The 18,248-nt window shown below is 39.0% G+C and overlaps 1 protein-coding gene across 1 annotated transcript in view; it reads right to left on the bottom strand.

The window, feature by feature from the left end:
* The window catches only part of adarb2 (adenosine deaminase RNA specific B2 (inactive)), a 315,732-nt gene that overhangs the window by 23,758 nt on the left and 273,726 nt on the right, over positions 1-18,248 (bottom strand). The window contains exons 5-6 of the mRNA XM_041813798.1: positions 4,211-4,379; positions 1,360-1,511 (exon numbers count right to left, since the gene is read on the bottom strand). Coding sequence (XP_041669732.1) covers positions 1,360-1,511; positions 4,211-4,379 — 321 coding nt within the window. The remainder of the gene's footprint in view (positions 1-1,359; positions 1,512-4,210; positions 4,380-18,248) is intronic.

Here is an 18,248-nt window from a genome sequence, read left to right as displayed (position 1 = left end):
TTCTCATCTGTCATTTCCTACTCTTTTGATTTTCTACTCCATCTTTTCCTCCATGTACCCCTTGTCCCAGTCAGGGTCTTGGGGGACTTGAGCCAACCCTAGTTGTGATTAGGCGAGAAGTGGGATACACCCTGGACTGGTGACCAGTCAATCCCAGGGCTGATATATAGGGACAAATAAGCAGCCATGCTTACATTCATACATATGGGCAATTAGAATTGCCAGTTAACCTGATGAGCATGTTTTTTGGTCTTGTGGGGGGAAATAATTGAACAGAGGGTATAGAATTTTTTTTAGATGAAGAAGGAGATTTACACCCATAGTCGGGAGGATTACCAAAGATTTAGGACATTTTAACATTAGGCACTTGCAGTTAAGTCGCACCCCATGTTCAGGGGTTGCCTGGGTTCAGGTCTGGCCTGGTTCTTCCCTGTTTCTGATTTTATCCCTGTCCTATCTCAATGAAAAAATGCATCAAACAAAACAAAGCTTGGCACTTTTACTTGAAAAACAATCGTATGTCAGCTGTTCAGTAAACTCCAGTAGGTGCTGGAAACCAGAGTATGAAATGAAGAAAAACACCGATCCTGAAAAAGGGAAAATTCAGACAGGAGCACTGGGGGACTTGTAGGTATTGTTTTTCTTTTTTCTGTTACAATGTGGGTAGCTCCCCAGACAGAGGACATGTTGGTAATGGCTGTCTCTGTTTTAATAACCTCTTGCTTCTTTAAGCTTAAACTCCTCACCCTTCTCTCTCCCTTTCCTCTACGGCGGTTGCTTCAGCTGATTTGACAGCAGCTAAAATTTAAGCCTCGACTTCCAGCTCAGAAGAACAGCCTTGAAAAGGTACTATGTAATTTTATAATCTCTAAGAGAGCACAGTAGAACAGTTAAAAGGTTTAATGACCAGAAACGTCAGGTTCAAAGGCTCCCCTTTTCTTTCCATCCTTACTGGTTTCATAAAAATCTCAGCATGTCGTGTATATTCATGGAGTTAAAGGTGGGAGGAATATATTTGACTGATGGAAACTTAAGCCAGAATACATTTCTGAGCCTGTCGCCACCAGAAAAATGCTGAGAAAATCATCTAAATAGGTATATAATTTATTTTCATTGGGTAAGAAATAAAATGTCAGATGATGTGACATGAATGAGTTTCCAGCTTCTTGACTGTGTCTGGAAAATAAAGCACAATACCTTAACAAGCAAGTCAGTTGACTTTTTTATAGAAGAAGAGTCTGAGAGACATTTTAAGTCATTGTATAAAGTAGAAATGCTTCATGATGGATGTATAAAAAAGTCTTTTATGACTTTTCAGTGTTGTCAGCATGTCAAAATACAGAAACAAAAGCCTCTTACGGTCTGTGGAGATTTCGTAGGGCGAGTTGAGCCTCCCGTCCCCACACGGTGACGTGCTGATGTACATGTGAAAATGGACGTTGTCTCTCAACCTAAAGCCGCACTCCTTGTGTCGTACGAATATCGACTCCTCCCAGTCCTCCGGTCTTTTACTTTAGCAGAGAAAAAAGAGAAAAGGGATAGAAAAACAAGTAAGAGGGTGACTGATGAAAATGGTAACACCATTCATCACATCCTGAGAAATAGATTTCCTCCTTTCGTTTCCAGTGATGGAGTGAGGCAGAGACACGGACACTGGGCCTCTCTGACCAAAGTCCATTCACTTCCTGTCAAAAGGCTCCTGGGCATTACTCAGGCTCTTCGTATGTCTCAGGAAAAGCATGGAGAGTGAATTTAACCCACAGTCATATAAAAACACTGAAAAACTCAGAGTTTCAGCTTTAAAATGAGCTCTAAGGTGCCTTAATGTCCTATTTATCATAACCTTTGAATGTTCTCAGGCATTTAATGATCTTTAAGAATTACGTGGAATTTTCTGAAACTATAATGTTATATTTGGAATTACACAGGACAGGTATGGAGTTACTATTGTTGCAAAAGTATTTACAAATGCAAGATCTGTGCACAAATCTGCAAATGCGTGCACAAATCCACAAAGTTATGCACATATCTGCAAACATGTTCAGATCTGCAAATGTGTGTAAAGATTTGCAAATTTTTACAAAGATCCACAAATGCGTGGATTAATCTGCAAATATGTAGGGCATTTTGCAATTGTGGACTTAGTTCCTTTTAATTCAGAAAACTCTCTCTTTTTTGCTTCAAGTTACACCGTACAACATTATTTTGCATGGGTGATGATTAACTGAACACAGTGTTTGTTATCCTGGATGCTTTTTGTGAATCAACAATTGTGGATTTGTGCACACGTTTGCAAATCTACCTATGCATTCCCAAATTTGTGTACAGATCTTTGTACGAATTTGCAAATCTTTGCACGCATTTGCAGATGTGAACACATATTTGCAGATATGTGCACGCATTTGTGGATTTAATCGAGGATTTGTGCACGCGTTTGCAAATCTACCTACGCATTCGCAGATTTGTGCACAGATCTTTGTACGAATTTGCATACACTTTTGCAACAATAATAGCTCCGTAATGGAGGCCCTGCAATTACAACAGCACAACCTGTACATTCATTGAGTGATGTATATAATCCAACCAGTGTCAATTTCGTCGAGTAAAACTATGACTAAAAATGTTCGTCGACGGTGTTTTTTTCCATGACAAAAAGTAGACTAAGACTAACAAAAATAGATCTGTGATGACTAAAGCTGACAAAAAGTAAGTTTAATTTTTGTCAGATTTTTATGAGTAAAACTACACTAAAATGTAATGTAGTTTTCATCGGATATTCAAATTCAGTGGTATTTTTTCCCTGTGTGTAAACCGGTCAAAAAAACAATGCTGTCGCTATTCTGCCTCTGAATCTGAATTGGACAGCATTTATTTCTCAAAAGAATAGCAAAAGAAAGCATACTTGGAGCTTATCATGGTGGAAAAGATAGGTTTGCTCTTCTCCTGACTGGCTTTGGCAAGATGTGATTTATAAACTGGCTCCACTAGTAGACAATAACAGCTACCTACTGATATAAGAGAAAAGCAACTTTACTTTACCTTCCAGCCTCATGATACCTGACATCTCTCTCTGAAACTTCACTGAACTGCTTTGGTTAAATAAACAATAGTTTCATAGTTTTCCTATAGCTCTTTATCTACATATGGAAAGTTTGTGCCTGATTCAACCTTCAAAACTAGGTCACTGTTAATGCTACAGAAAGAAAAACACCTTAATGACAAATGACTCACACACATATGAATATATACTCTGTGTATATTTAAACCGCACATCACAATGCAGATCACAACAACAGTCTTAATATAACCTCTCTTCCGTCTCTCATGTCCTTTCACTGAGTGTAAATATGGCAGTTCTGGCATTTTGTTTGGTCATTTCATTATGAGTTATCTTTCCCATTAGCCATTTTACTCAGCCACAAAGTCTCTACCTGCCATCCAGCTTTGTGCTAAGACAAAAAGTCAGAGCAGTGTATGCAAATATGACATTCAAAGATGTAGACTTCTGCCCACTAATCTGATGAATCAGCCTTGCTACCGGGTTCCTCAGGGAGCTCAAAATCATAATATATGCTCATGCACCGGAGGCACTGAGGAGTCAAAGCTCATCAACATGGTCTCCTGATGCTGGTAGAAACAAAGTCGAGGCTTGGAGCCACAGAGCTCACCGTACAGGGTTCTATGGAACACAAAGTAAACGCTCTTAAAAAAGTGCTAAAAACAAATAGTCCATTCAGACTGTGAGCTGTTTAAGTTAAGGGTGCGATAATATGCTTAGTTAGCTGGAGTGAACCACACACATATGGCTCTTAGCTTATTGGAAAGTCTCCTGTGAGCTTCACCAAGTCTGTTTCCATGGAGGATGTTACTGAGAAGAGAGATTACTCTTTGATGCTGCAGCGGGAAGTCAATACATCCATGATTTCTAAAGCTTTTTAAGCATACTTTAATGATAATCATTATTTTCAAAACTAATTCTCAAACTTTTCCATTACATAATGCTTGGCTGTGTAACCTAAAGTCGAGAAAGTAGCACTACAATATTTATCTTTAGTTTTCTTCATTTTTTTTAATTAGGCCTTCCAAAAGTGCAGCTCAGTTTTACTTCAGTTTTCATGATCAAAAGTTTTAGTTATTCTGTTGACTGTAATACCGCAGAGAGGAAAAGCTGCAGAAAACTACAGAAAGGAAAAATAAGACCAATGTTTACCTCACATAAAGTTCGAGTTGAGAGTAGAGGAAGCGTAGCAGCGCTCTGCGGGCTGTGACTTCAGCGTGACAGTCGTTAACCACTTGTCCCTGGTCGCTCAGGTACTCCCCGTTAATACACTTAGTTCCCGTGGATAACGCCACCACCTGTGCATGCCTCAGGTCCAGACCTGTTGAACAAAAACAGAGACAGAAGTTTAACCTTTGGTGTTTGACGCACATCCTACAGACAGCATTGAAATGTTTATACAAGGGTTCAACATGGGGCAGAGCTAGAAGAGGCAAATATCCGGGGCTTAGCCCAAACCTGTCGGGTCCCAGGGTATGCTTCCAGATACATTTAGTCCCTATTAGGTACATATTTACTATTTTCAAGCCAAGTTTTGAAATTCAAATAATAATAATAATCATATGTAAATCATTTGGGAAAAAACAGTAGTCTCTAATCACAGCTGACTACACTTGGGAACATTAAGACTAGTGTAATATGCCAGCTAACCCCTTCTAACACGAGTGCAATAACCAGAGCAATCCAACAAAAAGTCATTGATGCAACTACAAAAATTCACAAACCTGAAACAAACATTCCCAGTTTTAAGATCTTCATTTGGAAACCCTGAGTGTACATCAGTCTTCAGTAGAAAAGTTATTAGCAAACAAGCTGTCTCATTTCTCACTGGGTTAAGATGACTAAATGAAACTCATCACATTCCCACACACTTTGCTGCATACTCCGGTAGTTAGGACAGGACAACAGATGGCGATATTTACACACTTTCCATAGATTTAAATGCTTCATTCATTTTTGGCATCTGAGGAAGAGTTTATTAGACCACTTTCTGACTAACCTGGCATGCCAGATGGATGTGTTTCACACATCCATCTGGTAAACCTCTCATAGACGGCGTTTGGGAAAGGGCTGAGCCTTCGAAAAAAAACTCGGAGTGTGATTGGATGAACATTCTGTCTGTCACATCTTTACAGGCCAATCAGAGCAACAAACCAGGTGATGTAGCCGCCACCGAGCTGCACCCTACTGAAAGAGTAAACTCCATAGAGAGCTGCATAACATGAACCATGACATCAGTACGCGACTTTTATCATTTTGAAAAGAAAACAGCTCAATGCTGTACTTTGTTCTTTTTTAAACTAAGAAATGTCATTAAGTTCTGATAAAACGTAGGCTTTAGCAGCATCAATACTAAAGTCTTCCGCCATAATTGCACCTGCTTCTTGCTGCTGCTTGCCTGAAAATACTTCCCCCTCGATGTGGATTTGTCCTGTCACTTTCTAACCGGGCCCAAACGGTTCAGACGGGAGCTTTGCAAGGTTACTTTCTGACAACTTTAACTGCAAAAATCTTCAAATAAAATTTGGCCAGTTTTAAAGGTTTAACGACGACTGATAAGCCAGAGAACTTCTTAAAGGTGCAGTGGGTAAAATCACAAATACTAGCAACATCTAACAGTCGATTGTGATGCCCACATCTCTAGTGGCAGGTGTGGCAGCCAGTGGAATTAAAAAATAAAATGTTAATCTGTTATTTGGTTCCTTCTGTGCCACCTTGGAAACATGCAAAATAAAAAAATCTAAGATGGCAGTGTTTGTGGAGGGGACCCTCCATGTGTATGAATAAATGACTTATTCCTATGTTCATTAAAAAAATGACATTCTATGTTTTTAGATGATTAAACACTAGTTTAAATAGGTCTACTTATAAATATTATTTTTCATGTTTACCAGGTTTGTTCCGCTAAAGAATACTAGGCTAAATATTACACACCAAACCTTTAATGCAGTGAATATCCTAAGTAGCTAATGAGAGCGAGCCCACTCATTTCTGGCACTGGCATCAGGAAAAGTAATGGAATTTGTGAACAGGAATTCAGAAAGTCAGAAACACTGCTAGAACACATAAAAAGCCAACAGGAGGGAGGATAAGGTGAAAGCCTCTGCAGTCAGACAACATTTATTACCCCTTTTTAATCTTTATGGATAATCAATAAATATTCCGTTTGGAGTTTAATTGCACCTTTGCATTTAAGCACTGGCTGCTTCATCAACCCTCCTACCCATTTTTTATTGATCCCTTTTTGTTTGCGTTATATTCAGACTATTTATCACAATATCATCAAAATTTGCATTTGTATTTCTTTCCACTAAATTTTTTTTTTTTTTTTTTAACTGAATCTGAAATCATTAAAGTAGTTAAAAACACAACATTTAAAACTGACACACGGAAATTATAAATACTTCCCAGTTGGACATGTCTTTGAGTTAATCAAACAAGGCAAAAAAGTTCCCTAACTCAAATATTTGACTGAAAAAAATCAAACTTAAGAGGAGAGCGGGATGAAAAGGTCACTTTGACTGATAACTTTGGGTTATTTTTAAAACCACAGTTCTTTGAGCAGTTTGAGTGTGTCTCTACAGAAGCTCCTATCACACCACAGCAGCTAGGATTAACTCGATTCAAGCAGTGAGGGAGGGAAGGGACCCTCCTTGAAAAACGGGGCTGAAACCATGCCTTTAAATTCAGAACCATACTAGAGTCAGCTGAGACTAAAAAGGACAGAACAGACACCTTCTTATTTACGCTGAAAAATCTGCAGATTTCAGACTGGAAGTGTTTTTTTATACCACTCATTCTTGTCTCATTATATCATATGGAAACGATTAAGAACAAAGAAATGAACATTCATCCTCTTGGAAGTTGACCAGTTTGGTCATTGTATTTTGAATCCTGGTTATAATAATTTCTACTGATGTGAGCCAGTCGCTAAAGCAAGGAGGCCATCATGGCTGCTTCTTCTTCCAGAGGATAACCAGACAAGTTGGTCATACCCTGGACCCTTTAGGAAGGAAGAATCTCCTGTCCTGTAATTAGCATTACACAATACAAACCAATGTCTTAAACTGAAGTACAGGTGGAACTCAGTATTTAGACAGTACTTACAAAAAGACTACTAAAAAATTGTCTGCAAGTAGTAGGTATAGACTGTCTCACTTCTTCCAAGATTCTTCCAAATTAATCAATAATTCCAGATTTACTGACTTGAAAAGGTGACTCAGGTAAACCATGGGTATCATGGAGAAATCCCCAGAATAAAATGTGGGATGATGCTTTTAGAATATCCATGCTGATGTCTATGTTGAGCTTTAAAGGGATATTTCAGGATTTTTTGAAGTTAGGTCATATGAGGTGCTTGGCTATAGTAGTGGCATTAGCCTCCTGTGACTTCTGTAAAAGTTGATCCTGTGGTTGTTACGAGGTCAGACCGATCCATGGCATAGTGGCTATACAAAGGAATTTATCCGCGTGGAAAAATATGTTGGCTCATCTGTATGCTGTGTCGAAAACGTACAAAGCAATTAATTTCTACCAGTAAACCCCTCTGTGTCAGGCACTAATTTACGATGCAGCTTTCGCCATTTTGTCTCCTTTCGCCGCGCACTGATCCTCTGATCAGCTGTTTGGGCTTCTACAGGGGTAATAACACCACACCAAGCTAAAACAAAGATAATATGAGCAATTTCGCCTCGATTGATGATGATGCGCTGTATCAAAAGGAGTACACTGAAGAACTCCAGCGGGCTGAAAGAGAGAGCAGAGAAACTTCATTTGAAAGTTTTGAGCAGGAGAGATCCTGAGCATGGGTTCGCATTTTCTTCACCTAGACCACCAGGTAAGTCAGTAAGGAGACAAAATGCCAAAAGCTTCATCGTAAATTAGTGCCTGACACAGAGGAGTTTTATGGGGGAAATTTAGTGCTTTGCACATTTTTGACACAGCGTACAGTGGGGCTGGGTGATTAATCAAAAATTAGATTAAATCGCAATATGGCCTGCAGCAATTTTTAAATCGCAGAAGTTGAAGTATTTTTTTTTTTTACCTGAAACAGGCGAGCCAACATATTTTCTTGGCCCATTTTTACGTAGAACTTGTTAAACTACATGGACAAAACGTTCCCATCAATAGCCATTATGCCTCGGATCTCAAGAAGAAGAAGAAGAATTCATGGGATAATTGACTTTAAATACACCATTTTCTATCCAGGACATCCTGACTATAGCCCTGAACTGACCCAGCATTCTCAACATGAGGTAAACGCTCACAGATCACAGTCATCCTATCTCCTGTTGGTTTTCTTTTAAGAAAGAGGCTTCTCTCGCTGAAGATTCAGGTCTGTGCAGGTCCATGTGAGCAGCAGACTGACTGACAGATAGACAGAGGAGGCGCAGAGAAGAGGAGGGGGGGGGGCAGGATCAGCACGTTAACAGCATGCCATTCCTTCCACTGCTGCCACAAATCTCTCCCATCGCTCTGAAAGTCAGGCTTCAGCGGCTCCTGGCAGACCTGCAGGCATCGCCGGCCCGGCACAGGAGCTTTTATCAGCCTCAGCCCAGATGGCACTGCGGCGGTGGAGTCCTGACACCTCCACTGATGAGGAAGAAGGAAAAAAGGAAAAGGAGGGGGGGAGTGTGTGGTGTGTGTGGGCTGTTGGGTTGAAAAGACCCCAAAAAGACGATGGAGGAAAGTCTAAGGTCAGTTGGGAAAAGTTCGATCTCAACTTCAAAAGCTAGATCCCTTCAGTGGTTTTTTTTCTTTTTTAAGAAAAAAAAAAAAAAATCCCAGACAAGTCAGAAGTCATCTGCACCTTGTGTAATCAAACATTTACCTTTATTTTTCACTTGTTTCATTTTCATACCAAGTTAACTTTGCAAAACAGATGGATGAGCCAGCATCCATCATCAGGCAGATCTATCTTGCAAAGCTCCAACCTGACAAGACCGTGCCAGGTCTCCTTATTAAAGGATAACAAAGTGGTAGCTATGGGCGGGGCTGAGTACTAGAGGCTGGTAGCAATGGCTGCTGCCGGTGTAGCAATTAACTCTGATATAGCAAATATATGTCAGATATTGCAGCAGTTATATCAGAACTGGAGCACACTTTTTTGATGAATAAAGAGCAAAGAACCACAGTGATAGTGTTTTATAGCAGAAAAGATGTTTTTGCTCTCTTCTGACCTGCTTCAGCAGGAGTTTGGATAGTTCGTAAACTCCAACAGTGCTACTTACTAGATGAAATGTCTCTTAGTTTTAGTCACATTTTAGTCATTTCTACCTAGTCTTTAACTTTTGTCCAAGCATTTATTTTCTTGCTTAAATCTGGTACCAAATCATGATAGTGTGTTTATACACTCTGCAAAACCCTGGGGTCACTGCTTTCTACTGCTGAGAGGCAGAATAGATACAGCTGCACTGTTTGTTGACAGATTTACTCACAGTGGAGAAATATCATGTATTTTGAATGTCCAATGAAAACTTCATTACATTTTAGTCTAGTTTTAGTCATCTTGATGAAAACTAAACTTACTTTTTGTCAGTTTTAGTCATCAAAGATCTACTTTTGTTGGTTTTAGTCTAGTTTTTGTCATGGAAAAAATATTTTTAGCAATAGTTTTAGTTGACAAAATTAACACTGATTCAGAGTGAGTGATATGATTGACCATAATATTCAGTTTGTCTTTTAGTTTGAGAATTCTGATTATACATGAGTTACATGTAAATAAAATTACATTAAATGAAAGTTTCTGACTTTAACTTTTGGTATGACAGCAGTGAAGTTTCAGAGTAAATCTCAACCTTATTTAAAAAAAAAAATCAGGATTAAAAAAAAAGTGATTTATTGGCAAAAATCGATTTGAGTTCCTTTTAACAGATTCATCCACATATTAATACACCAGTTGTGAAATGATGTGGCACAAGTATCAACACATCACTTCAATCAACACTTAGATCAAACTGAAAAAGCTTCTCTAGCAGATATTTCTCATTTCAGCTGCTGCATAGGAGACCTAGTGTATAAGAAAGTATAATTATCTCTGTATCGTGAGTTAAATTATCAATATTCCCCATAGCAATGGCCCTCATTCTCCTCCTCTGTGACAAAGCGAGTTCAAAGAGGTAACAGACTCTCCCAATTTCATTCTTGTGCTTTTCCTCGCCGTTCCACTCTACGATTGTTTAGATCAATTTTGCAGTGGATAATTTCTGCTGCGATGCTCACTACCCTGCCATGAAATTGGCAGAGAGGTTGCCTTCAGTTTGCAGGAGGAGGAGAGATGAATGAAAGAGAGACACACAGAGACGTGACGGAGAGCCCCACCAGCTGTGTGCTGTTTTTAAACCAGGAATAATCAGCTGCATCACACACAAACACATGCACAAAGATACACACAAAGACAGAGGGTCAAAGGAACGAGGTAGCAGAGTCAGAGGCCTGAGGCTCTCTTCACACACAGGTACATCTGTTGCTGGTGATTCAAAGATGTCACACCGCAGGATAACAGCACTGTCAGGAAACATGCACATCACACTCTGAGAGACACTCACTATGGCAACGGCACTACACTGTTCACTACACAACACCAACAACAGCCTCTGACAGGAAGACAAAGCATAAAATATTTCACTACACAGCTCAGGAGGACAACAAAGCATCTGAGATAACTTTTCTGACACTGGTATTTATTTTACTCAGGCTTTTTATGACCTCATCTGCACCTTAGACTAGAAAAGTGATGTAGATAGTGGAGTGATGAGAAATGCCTCAACTCCCATGTCAAGAATTAAACAGATGTTGTGGGGCAAATAGTATGATGAAATCTAACTTATATTTAAGTTATAACCAGGCTTTTAAGGCTGAAAATGTCTATGTATATGCAGATGAGACTGATGTTTAATGCACATCAGGCTCTCTGTTACTTAGAAAAGTTTTTAAAACTGCACAGGAAATTTTTTGTGAGTTGAAATTAATTTTAATCCTGATGAAACAAAACATCAGATGCTTATAAACTCAAATGAAAAAACACTAAACCCAGTAAACTGCATCCTGAACCAGGGAAGCCACTTTGACCAGCCTTTCTCCCTCATCACGTGAAATTCATCCATGAAATAAAAGCAGCAGTTTACTATTTAGAAAACATGCTGTATGAAGTGCATTTTTAATTGGGTAAACTCCTTAATTTAATACAAGAATTAAGCAGTGGAGGCGGGCGGAGCCAGTGGATTGGTCAGATTTCATGTCTGTCATGAGGCAGACCTAGCTTTGTAAAATTTCAACCTTGGAGCCTGTTCCTGGTCAGGCAGTAGCTACCAGCGTGTTACTGCTAGATTACAAACAATAGTGACTGGAGAGGAGATTGAAGACCCTGTAAAGTGAATTCCAAAACTTGTGTCTTGACACACTAGATATCTTGGACTGTGGTCACTGTAAACATGTGAAAACACTGAGATCTACATGTGACTGAATTTAGGTTGAGACCATTAGAAAGTTTTTCACTTCTTTCCTGGCTTGGTCTAACTTGGGCAGGGCCAATATGTGGGCTCAAGATGTCATGTTGTTTGTTATTGTCTTGATTTGAAGCCCCCTGGTGGCAGAATTTACACATCATATACATTACATTATTCTCTAATTACCAATAGTAAGAATTTACATAAATGTCCAACAGCTTTTATGTGAAGTTACCATGGCCACCCACTGAGTATGAGTCAATCAGTGCAGTGCCAGGTGCAGCTGGCTGCCCCTGAATGGAGCCAGGTGTGTCAAGCTTATATACTCCAGAGGAAGTGAAAGCATCTCCCTGGGTTTTCTCCTGCCGTTCTTCAAAGTGAGGTTTTAAAAGTTTTAAAATTGTTTAAGGCCGGCCACACACTAGACGAGGGAGACCACAGACATGAGGACAATGTCAAATGATTTTTCATCTTTAATCCTCTGAATGTACAGTCTATGACTCAGCCAGACTGTCAGATCACTGGAGACCACACACCTGCTGACCAGCCAACAACCTTGGTGATCATGTGATTTCAGAAAACAAACTAACAAATGTGGATGTCTATCGATACCCTCTTGCTGTCCCTCAGGGTCTGGGAGGTCACGATGTGATTTGGAGCAGTAAAACAATCATGTTGGCACCACATACATGGGGATTATCCAGATAAATAGTTGTTTGCGTCGAGGCTCCACTCAGTCGTCGGGGAGGCAATCTTGCCTCAAATCGGGCTTAAAATCCTTAAGTGTGTGGCCGGCCTTAGATTTGAAAATTGTCTCGTGTTTAGCCAGCCTTAGTTGTTCCAGGATAGTTTTGTGTTGGGGCTGGCTCTCAATATCCACCCTTTTTAGTTCTCTTCTCTGTATAGTGGCCTTTGGGTTTCTTTAAAGGAGTGTTTCCTCAGTCTTCCCAAGAGTTTTAGTTTCTAGTCAGCTACTTGGCAGCAATGTTTAGTCCCCCCTTTAACTCAGAGCTAATGGGAACAGGAGCTTTTTGGTTTTGGCTTATATCATTATTTATCTTTGGTTCTTTTTTTCCCTCTCCCGATGACTCGTTTGTGATTTTAGTCGTTATCCTTCCGGAATAACTTTACAGAATAACCTAGGGCAATGGTTTTCAAACTTTTTTTGCCCAAGGCACACCAAAAAGCAAGCTGACATCTCAAGGCACACCATATTAATGTCCTTGCAAATAGCCTCTTTAGCATGTGTAGCAAGTAGCAACATGTCCCAGTCCCAACTGCATGCAATGTGAGCAAGTGCCAGCTACATCAGTTTGATTACAGAGTTTCCTTTTGCAGCAACCTGACACTCTGCACGTGACGCACTGCAGCTTCCCAGGTTTATCCCCAGTCACCCTGTTCCTATTTTCTCTCTGTCGCTCCTATTAAGATGGACAAGTAACAAGGGAAGAGGTTGCACAAAGGATGACAAGACACCAGGAGTGTCCCACCAGAGGATATTCTTAATTTTCTTCCACTTTTCTCACTCCCAAAACTTGTTAGCTTGTTTTACAAAGAGGAGTGTGTTGCATGGGTATTCTCCTTACCCATTTATAAATTTTTATGGTCTGACTTGTGCTAACATGGAGACAAAACTACGTGGCTCACAGCTGTTAGAGGCACCATACCTCCGATTTTCTAAGTAAAAGCATGAGATGTTATATTTTTACATTCAAATTTACATTTGCATATTTAACAGATAACAGATGGACAGTGAGCATGCAATGCTATATCATGCAATGAAACATGTAACGCTTGCATGCAGTAAGGACATTGGTTATAGTCTCTTTAGTTGTTGCATAGTTGTAGTACTTATGTAAAGTCAGACAAATCTTAAGGCACACCTAGACTTGTCTCAAGGCACACCAGTGAGCCACAGCACACCATTTGAGAACCACTGACCTAGGGTATGCAATTGTGTCCCACTTCCCCATTTCCTGACATCTTAAAGTTGTTCTGACCTTGAAAGTGAAAACCTTACAGCTGTAAGATTTATTTTGTTGTTTTGGAGTTATTTTTGGTCTTGTTGCCTTTAATTACAGCTGAAGAAAGACAGGAAATATGGGTGGCAGAGAGCAGAGTATACATAGAAGGGACGAGTACCAGACCATGCGGCTGATGCGTTAGAGTTTGATGTCTATATTAAAACAGTTTCTCTACTTCTGGGGCTAAGTAAGCAACCCTGAGAGCAAAAACTTGGCAGTAAATTACAAAAGTAAATGTGGGGTTGATTGTAGCCTAATTCTAATTCACAAATTAATTCTAAACATGTTATAAACATTGGTGTTGTAACGGAAACAAACCTAAATTTTCAGCATCACATAACCCTTGTTACAAAGCCTTCTATCACTTTTAAACATTTCCAAGCTGGTCCTTCATGCCATCTCCCAGAAATGCCAATGCATTCTCAGCTACAGGTTAAGATTACTGTAACAGCCTCTGTGCCAACAGAGAAAGAGGGAAAATAGAGCTTTCCTAAAAAAAAAATCTTCCACTGTCTGACCTACTCACTGACTGTTGTCAAATAAGATCCCTCAGATCATCGGCAGGGCGTCCTAGCGAACCTAAAGTTAAAACTAAGTCTGGTGAAGGAGCTTTTTTCTTGCATCTTTAGCAGTTAGACTGAGGACAGCATGTTTAATGCATAGTAGTGTGGTCCGGTGCATGTGATTTATGGTTAAGTTTAAGTCAAATCTATTAATCTACCTTACAAACAATAATAAAAATAAATATTAATGGGGAAACTGTTCATTGTTCATCTGAAATTTAATTTGAAAATTGAAGCTGCTGTGAAGAAGAATCAAAACTAAATGTATCTTCTGTGAAAGTAAATTCTTTTTCTCTCAGTCTTGTAATCCTCTGTCGTTTTTTATCAGCTTTTATCTGCTGGTTTCACAGCTTTATAGGAAAAGACAGAAAAAGCCTGAACACTTTCTTTAAAATCTGTGCTAAGATCAGTGGAGTGAAACAGACAAATCTGAAATCTTTCTGCAACCAGAAAATCCTCCAGAGAACTGCACCTTTTCTTCCACCTTTTATAAACATTTGTACTTTTTCTTTCCAGGCATTGTTTTCTTTTTACCTGCTTCTAAAATTGACTACACTTTCACACTTACACATTTTTATTTTTACACTTTTTCACTTACAGTATCTCTTCTGCAATCACTCAGATAACTGACGCCCCTGCATATTTTAATCGATATTTTAGCTCTTAAAATAATTTATTTCTGTTTGTTATGTCCAAGTTGTTCTAAGGTAACCACTTCAGATGGGGTTTAAAAAAATAAATTCTTGGGTTTACTGAGTGGATTATTTCATTTGCATATCAGTTATTTTCTCAGATGTAATTTTCATAATTTGGAACAGCTTATATTGTGACACAAGAGGGACTTAACCTTAAAATGCACAGCTGTAGATGAGAGCAGCCTACTCAACTTTGTTATCTTACCTGTTAGTCTAAACCAGAGATTCTCAACTGGATGAGTCAAGGGACCCACCATCAACTCAAGGAGAATTGCGACCCAAATTTTGGAGATCTTTTTGGTCAATCAGATGTGTTCAATAAAAAATAGTTGAACTTGGGCCCAAGACAGTACACAAGGTGTATCAAAACAGTTAACCAGGACAAAACATGCATGTTTTATGGAGTCTCATAGACAATTTGGCTCAATTTTTTTCCCAGACACACATCGGCGACCCACTGAAAAGGGCTTCGCGACCCACTTTTGGGTCCTGACCCTCCAGCTGAGAATGACTGGTGTAAACATTTTGTTCTACTTTATTGTCTGATGTGTATTAATATGTTTTGATTGTTTAAAAGTTTGATTTTTCCATTTTGTTAGATTTCTCTTTTTTAAATGTGCATTTTAAAATCATTTCGGTTTGGATTTAGTTTCTCAGGAGGAAGCAGTACATTAACTTATTAGCTGTTTCCACATTAGGTCTAAAGCTGGAAAACACTAAAGTTAAACCATGCAGAGAGTACATGTAGCAGATTAAATGTGTTCTTTTGTTTTTGTTATTGCACAGCAAATCTCTGCCCTGCCCACCTGCTCTGTGTGCCACCTACTCCCACTGTACCATTGAGTAAGGCAATAAAAATAGCATAGTGTCATCTTAACATAGCCCAACATGATGGAAATACTTTTACCTTAACTCAACACTTTGATAAACTGTGTTACTGTTATATGTCTAGGATAGTCAGGAGCGAATGCATGTACCTATACCTAGATATAGCATGTATTATCTCTGTGTTTGTGTTTGATGTTCAACTAATATCACCACAAAACTTAGTGTGCATGTTGGCAAAATGTCCTCTCAGCAGCAGACTGCATCACACTACATTACCCAGCTCTGCAGCAGACTGAGAGACAGACGATCAGGCTGTTCGACCTCACAGCTTCAACCAAATTTATATTTGATATCACAGGCCAGGCCTCTGATTAAAGGGGCTGGACTCTTTGAGAAAAGGAAAAAAGGATCGTGAGATAATCTACGTCAAACAGGGACACACAAGAACGAAGTAAGTTTGGGACTAAAATATTCAGACTTTTAATCTTGTGTAAATATAGAGCTCCTAAAACACTAGCTCCTCTCCAATAACGCAACACAGACCAACCTTTTTTAACACTCCTGCCCTCTAAAGCGTGAGGAATGACAAAAATATCTATAATTTCTTTAATTTCCATCATTTGTTTTGTTTGTGTTTATCTTAAAGAACTGCAAGGAAAGAATGGAATTAAATGCTACTAACGTTTATTATCTACACTGAGGATGCCTTGTAATACACTTGAGTCCCAACAATAATGCACTAAATATTTTCCAAAGAACTTTATCTATGTATCCATTGAGTCACTCAATGAGCCTGCTGCTCTTAAATATTAAAAAGATTAATGTTTTATTTTTTCATGGAACTTTTTTTAATTAGTAGCTCCAGTTTTGTTGTAGAGGTTATATGATGAGCCGCAAACAAACTTTTCCATGGACGTGATTTTTGTTTTGTATTGACTCATGAAGGTTCATTTTATTTTTTAATTAAACAGATTTGTAAACAACAAATGCATATTGTATTTTATTTTTTTTTATTTTAACATGGCCAGGGACAATCAGGGCAACCCCAAAATCCTGAACCATGATTGGGATTGCAGAGAGGTGGGTTCCAAAAACTGAACTGCTGTGATTTATTTAATGAGAAATGCTGATTTTCAGAACTGAGGGACTGAAAGTGCATAGGATGGTCCTCATTTAAAATAAAATGGAACAAAAGCAATCCATGAAATAATCATGAGTTTTATCAGGCTGTTTCCCTTCGAAACGCTGATGAAACAGAAGTTTTTGTTCCCTTCTGGTCCCCAAAATCATGGTTCATTCAATGTCCTTTTCGCAAATCTCCCAGTGGCTGTCTGAATAAAAACAAATTTTACACTTCTACCTGCTCTCTCTGCCATTTAATTGATGTGGCAACCAGAATAACGATACATTTTCACCTTTATTGTGGTGTTAGTGAACTACTGTTCTACTGCATGCACACTGCACTGTAAAAAATGTAGATGCTTGAAACAAAGGTGCAGCACAGTCTTTAATCACAACTATTATTCCCAGACACACATCCTGACAACAACGACTTACTGACAACAGCTCTGCAACCCACTTTTGGGTTATGACCCTCCATTTACATTGCATCTTATGACGTATATCTCCATTAAACACTAGACCAGCCATGAGTCTCCAACAAGTAAAATGTACCCATTATTGGAGTGTATAGAGCACTGATCAAGAGTAATTATATCACCAGAGACAATGAACAGCTCATTAACCACAGAAAGAGACTGGATCACTGTCAGATGATGATCCGTCACATTTACATGCGAAGGGATCTCAGATGTCAGTCTATTTAGAGTCTTTTAAAAGTTTAGGCAAAGTCCTCTGGTGTAATAACCTGAGACGCAAGATGGATTTGTTTCACACATCCATCTGGTAAACCTCTCATAGAAAGCGTTTGGGTAAGGGCACAGCCTTTGAAAAAAAACTCGGAGGGTGATTGGATGAAAGTTCTGTCTGTCACATCTTTACGGGCCAATCAGAGCTACAAAACACAGGACATAGCTGCTACTGAGGAGTAAATCCATAGAGTACAGTTTGTGTTAGTATTGACTCAACGTGAATGAAATGCATAAATGTGAAATTCTCTCATTTTCTGCTAAATCAACATGATATAATCACATAAAAGGAAATTAATTATGTAGAAACTACATGATACCATCTTGTAAATGTAACATCTCATTTGTTCTTTTTAGTGTAGAAATTTAGTCCTCAAAGAACCGAACACAGATTTATATCTTGCCATTTTTTTACTGTAAAAAGTAAAAGCTGGATACACATACTCCATCTGTTTGATACTTCAAAAAAGATATGAGAGTGAAGGTTGTAAATGGTATGGAAAGTGCTTTACACTGCAGGCTCACTAGTCATACACATTCACTACATATTTATTCTATTATTTATTCTGATGATAAGCAGAGTTGCCTGCATAGTAGCAAAACCCATTCACATGCCATTGATACAGCAGTAGGAGCAATTCGGGGTTTAGTGTCTTGCCCAAGGACACATAGGCATGGCTGCAGGAGCTGGGGATCTGACCCTGAGAGATGAACAAGTCTAACTACTGAGCCAGAACACCTCTTTGATATAAAGGGCAGATATAA

Source organism: Cheilinus undulatus, linkage group 19 (genome assembly GCF_018320785.1).
Source record: "Cheilinus undulatus linkage group 19, ASM1832078v1, whole genome shotgun sequence".
Lineage (NCBI taxonomy): Eukaryota > Metazoa > Chordata > Actinopteri > Labriformes > Labridae > Cheilinus > Cheilinus undulatus.
The sequence above is the reverse complement of the archived record's forward strand: the minus strand, read 5'-3'. Positions and strand labels throughout refer to the sequence as shown.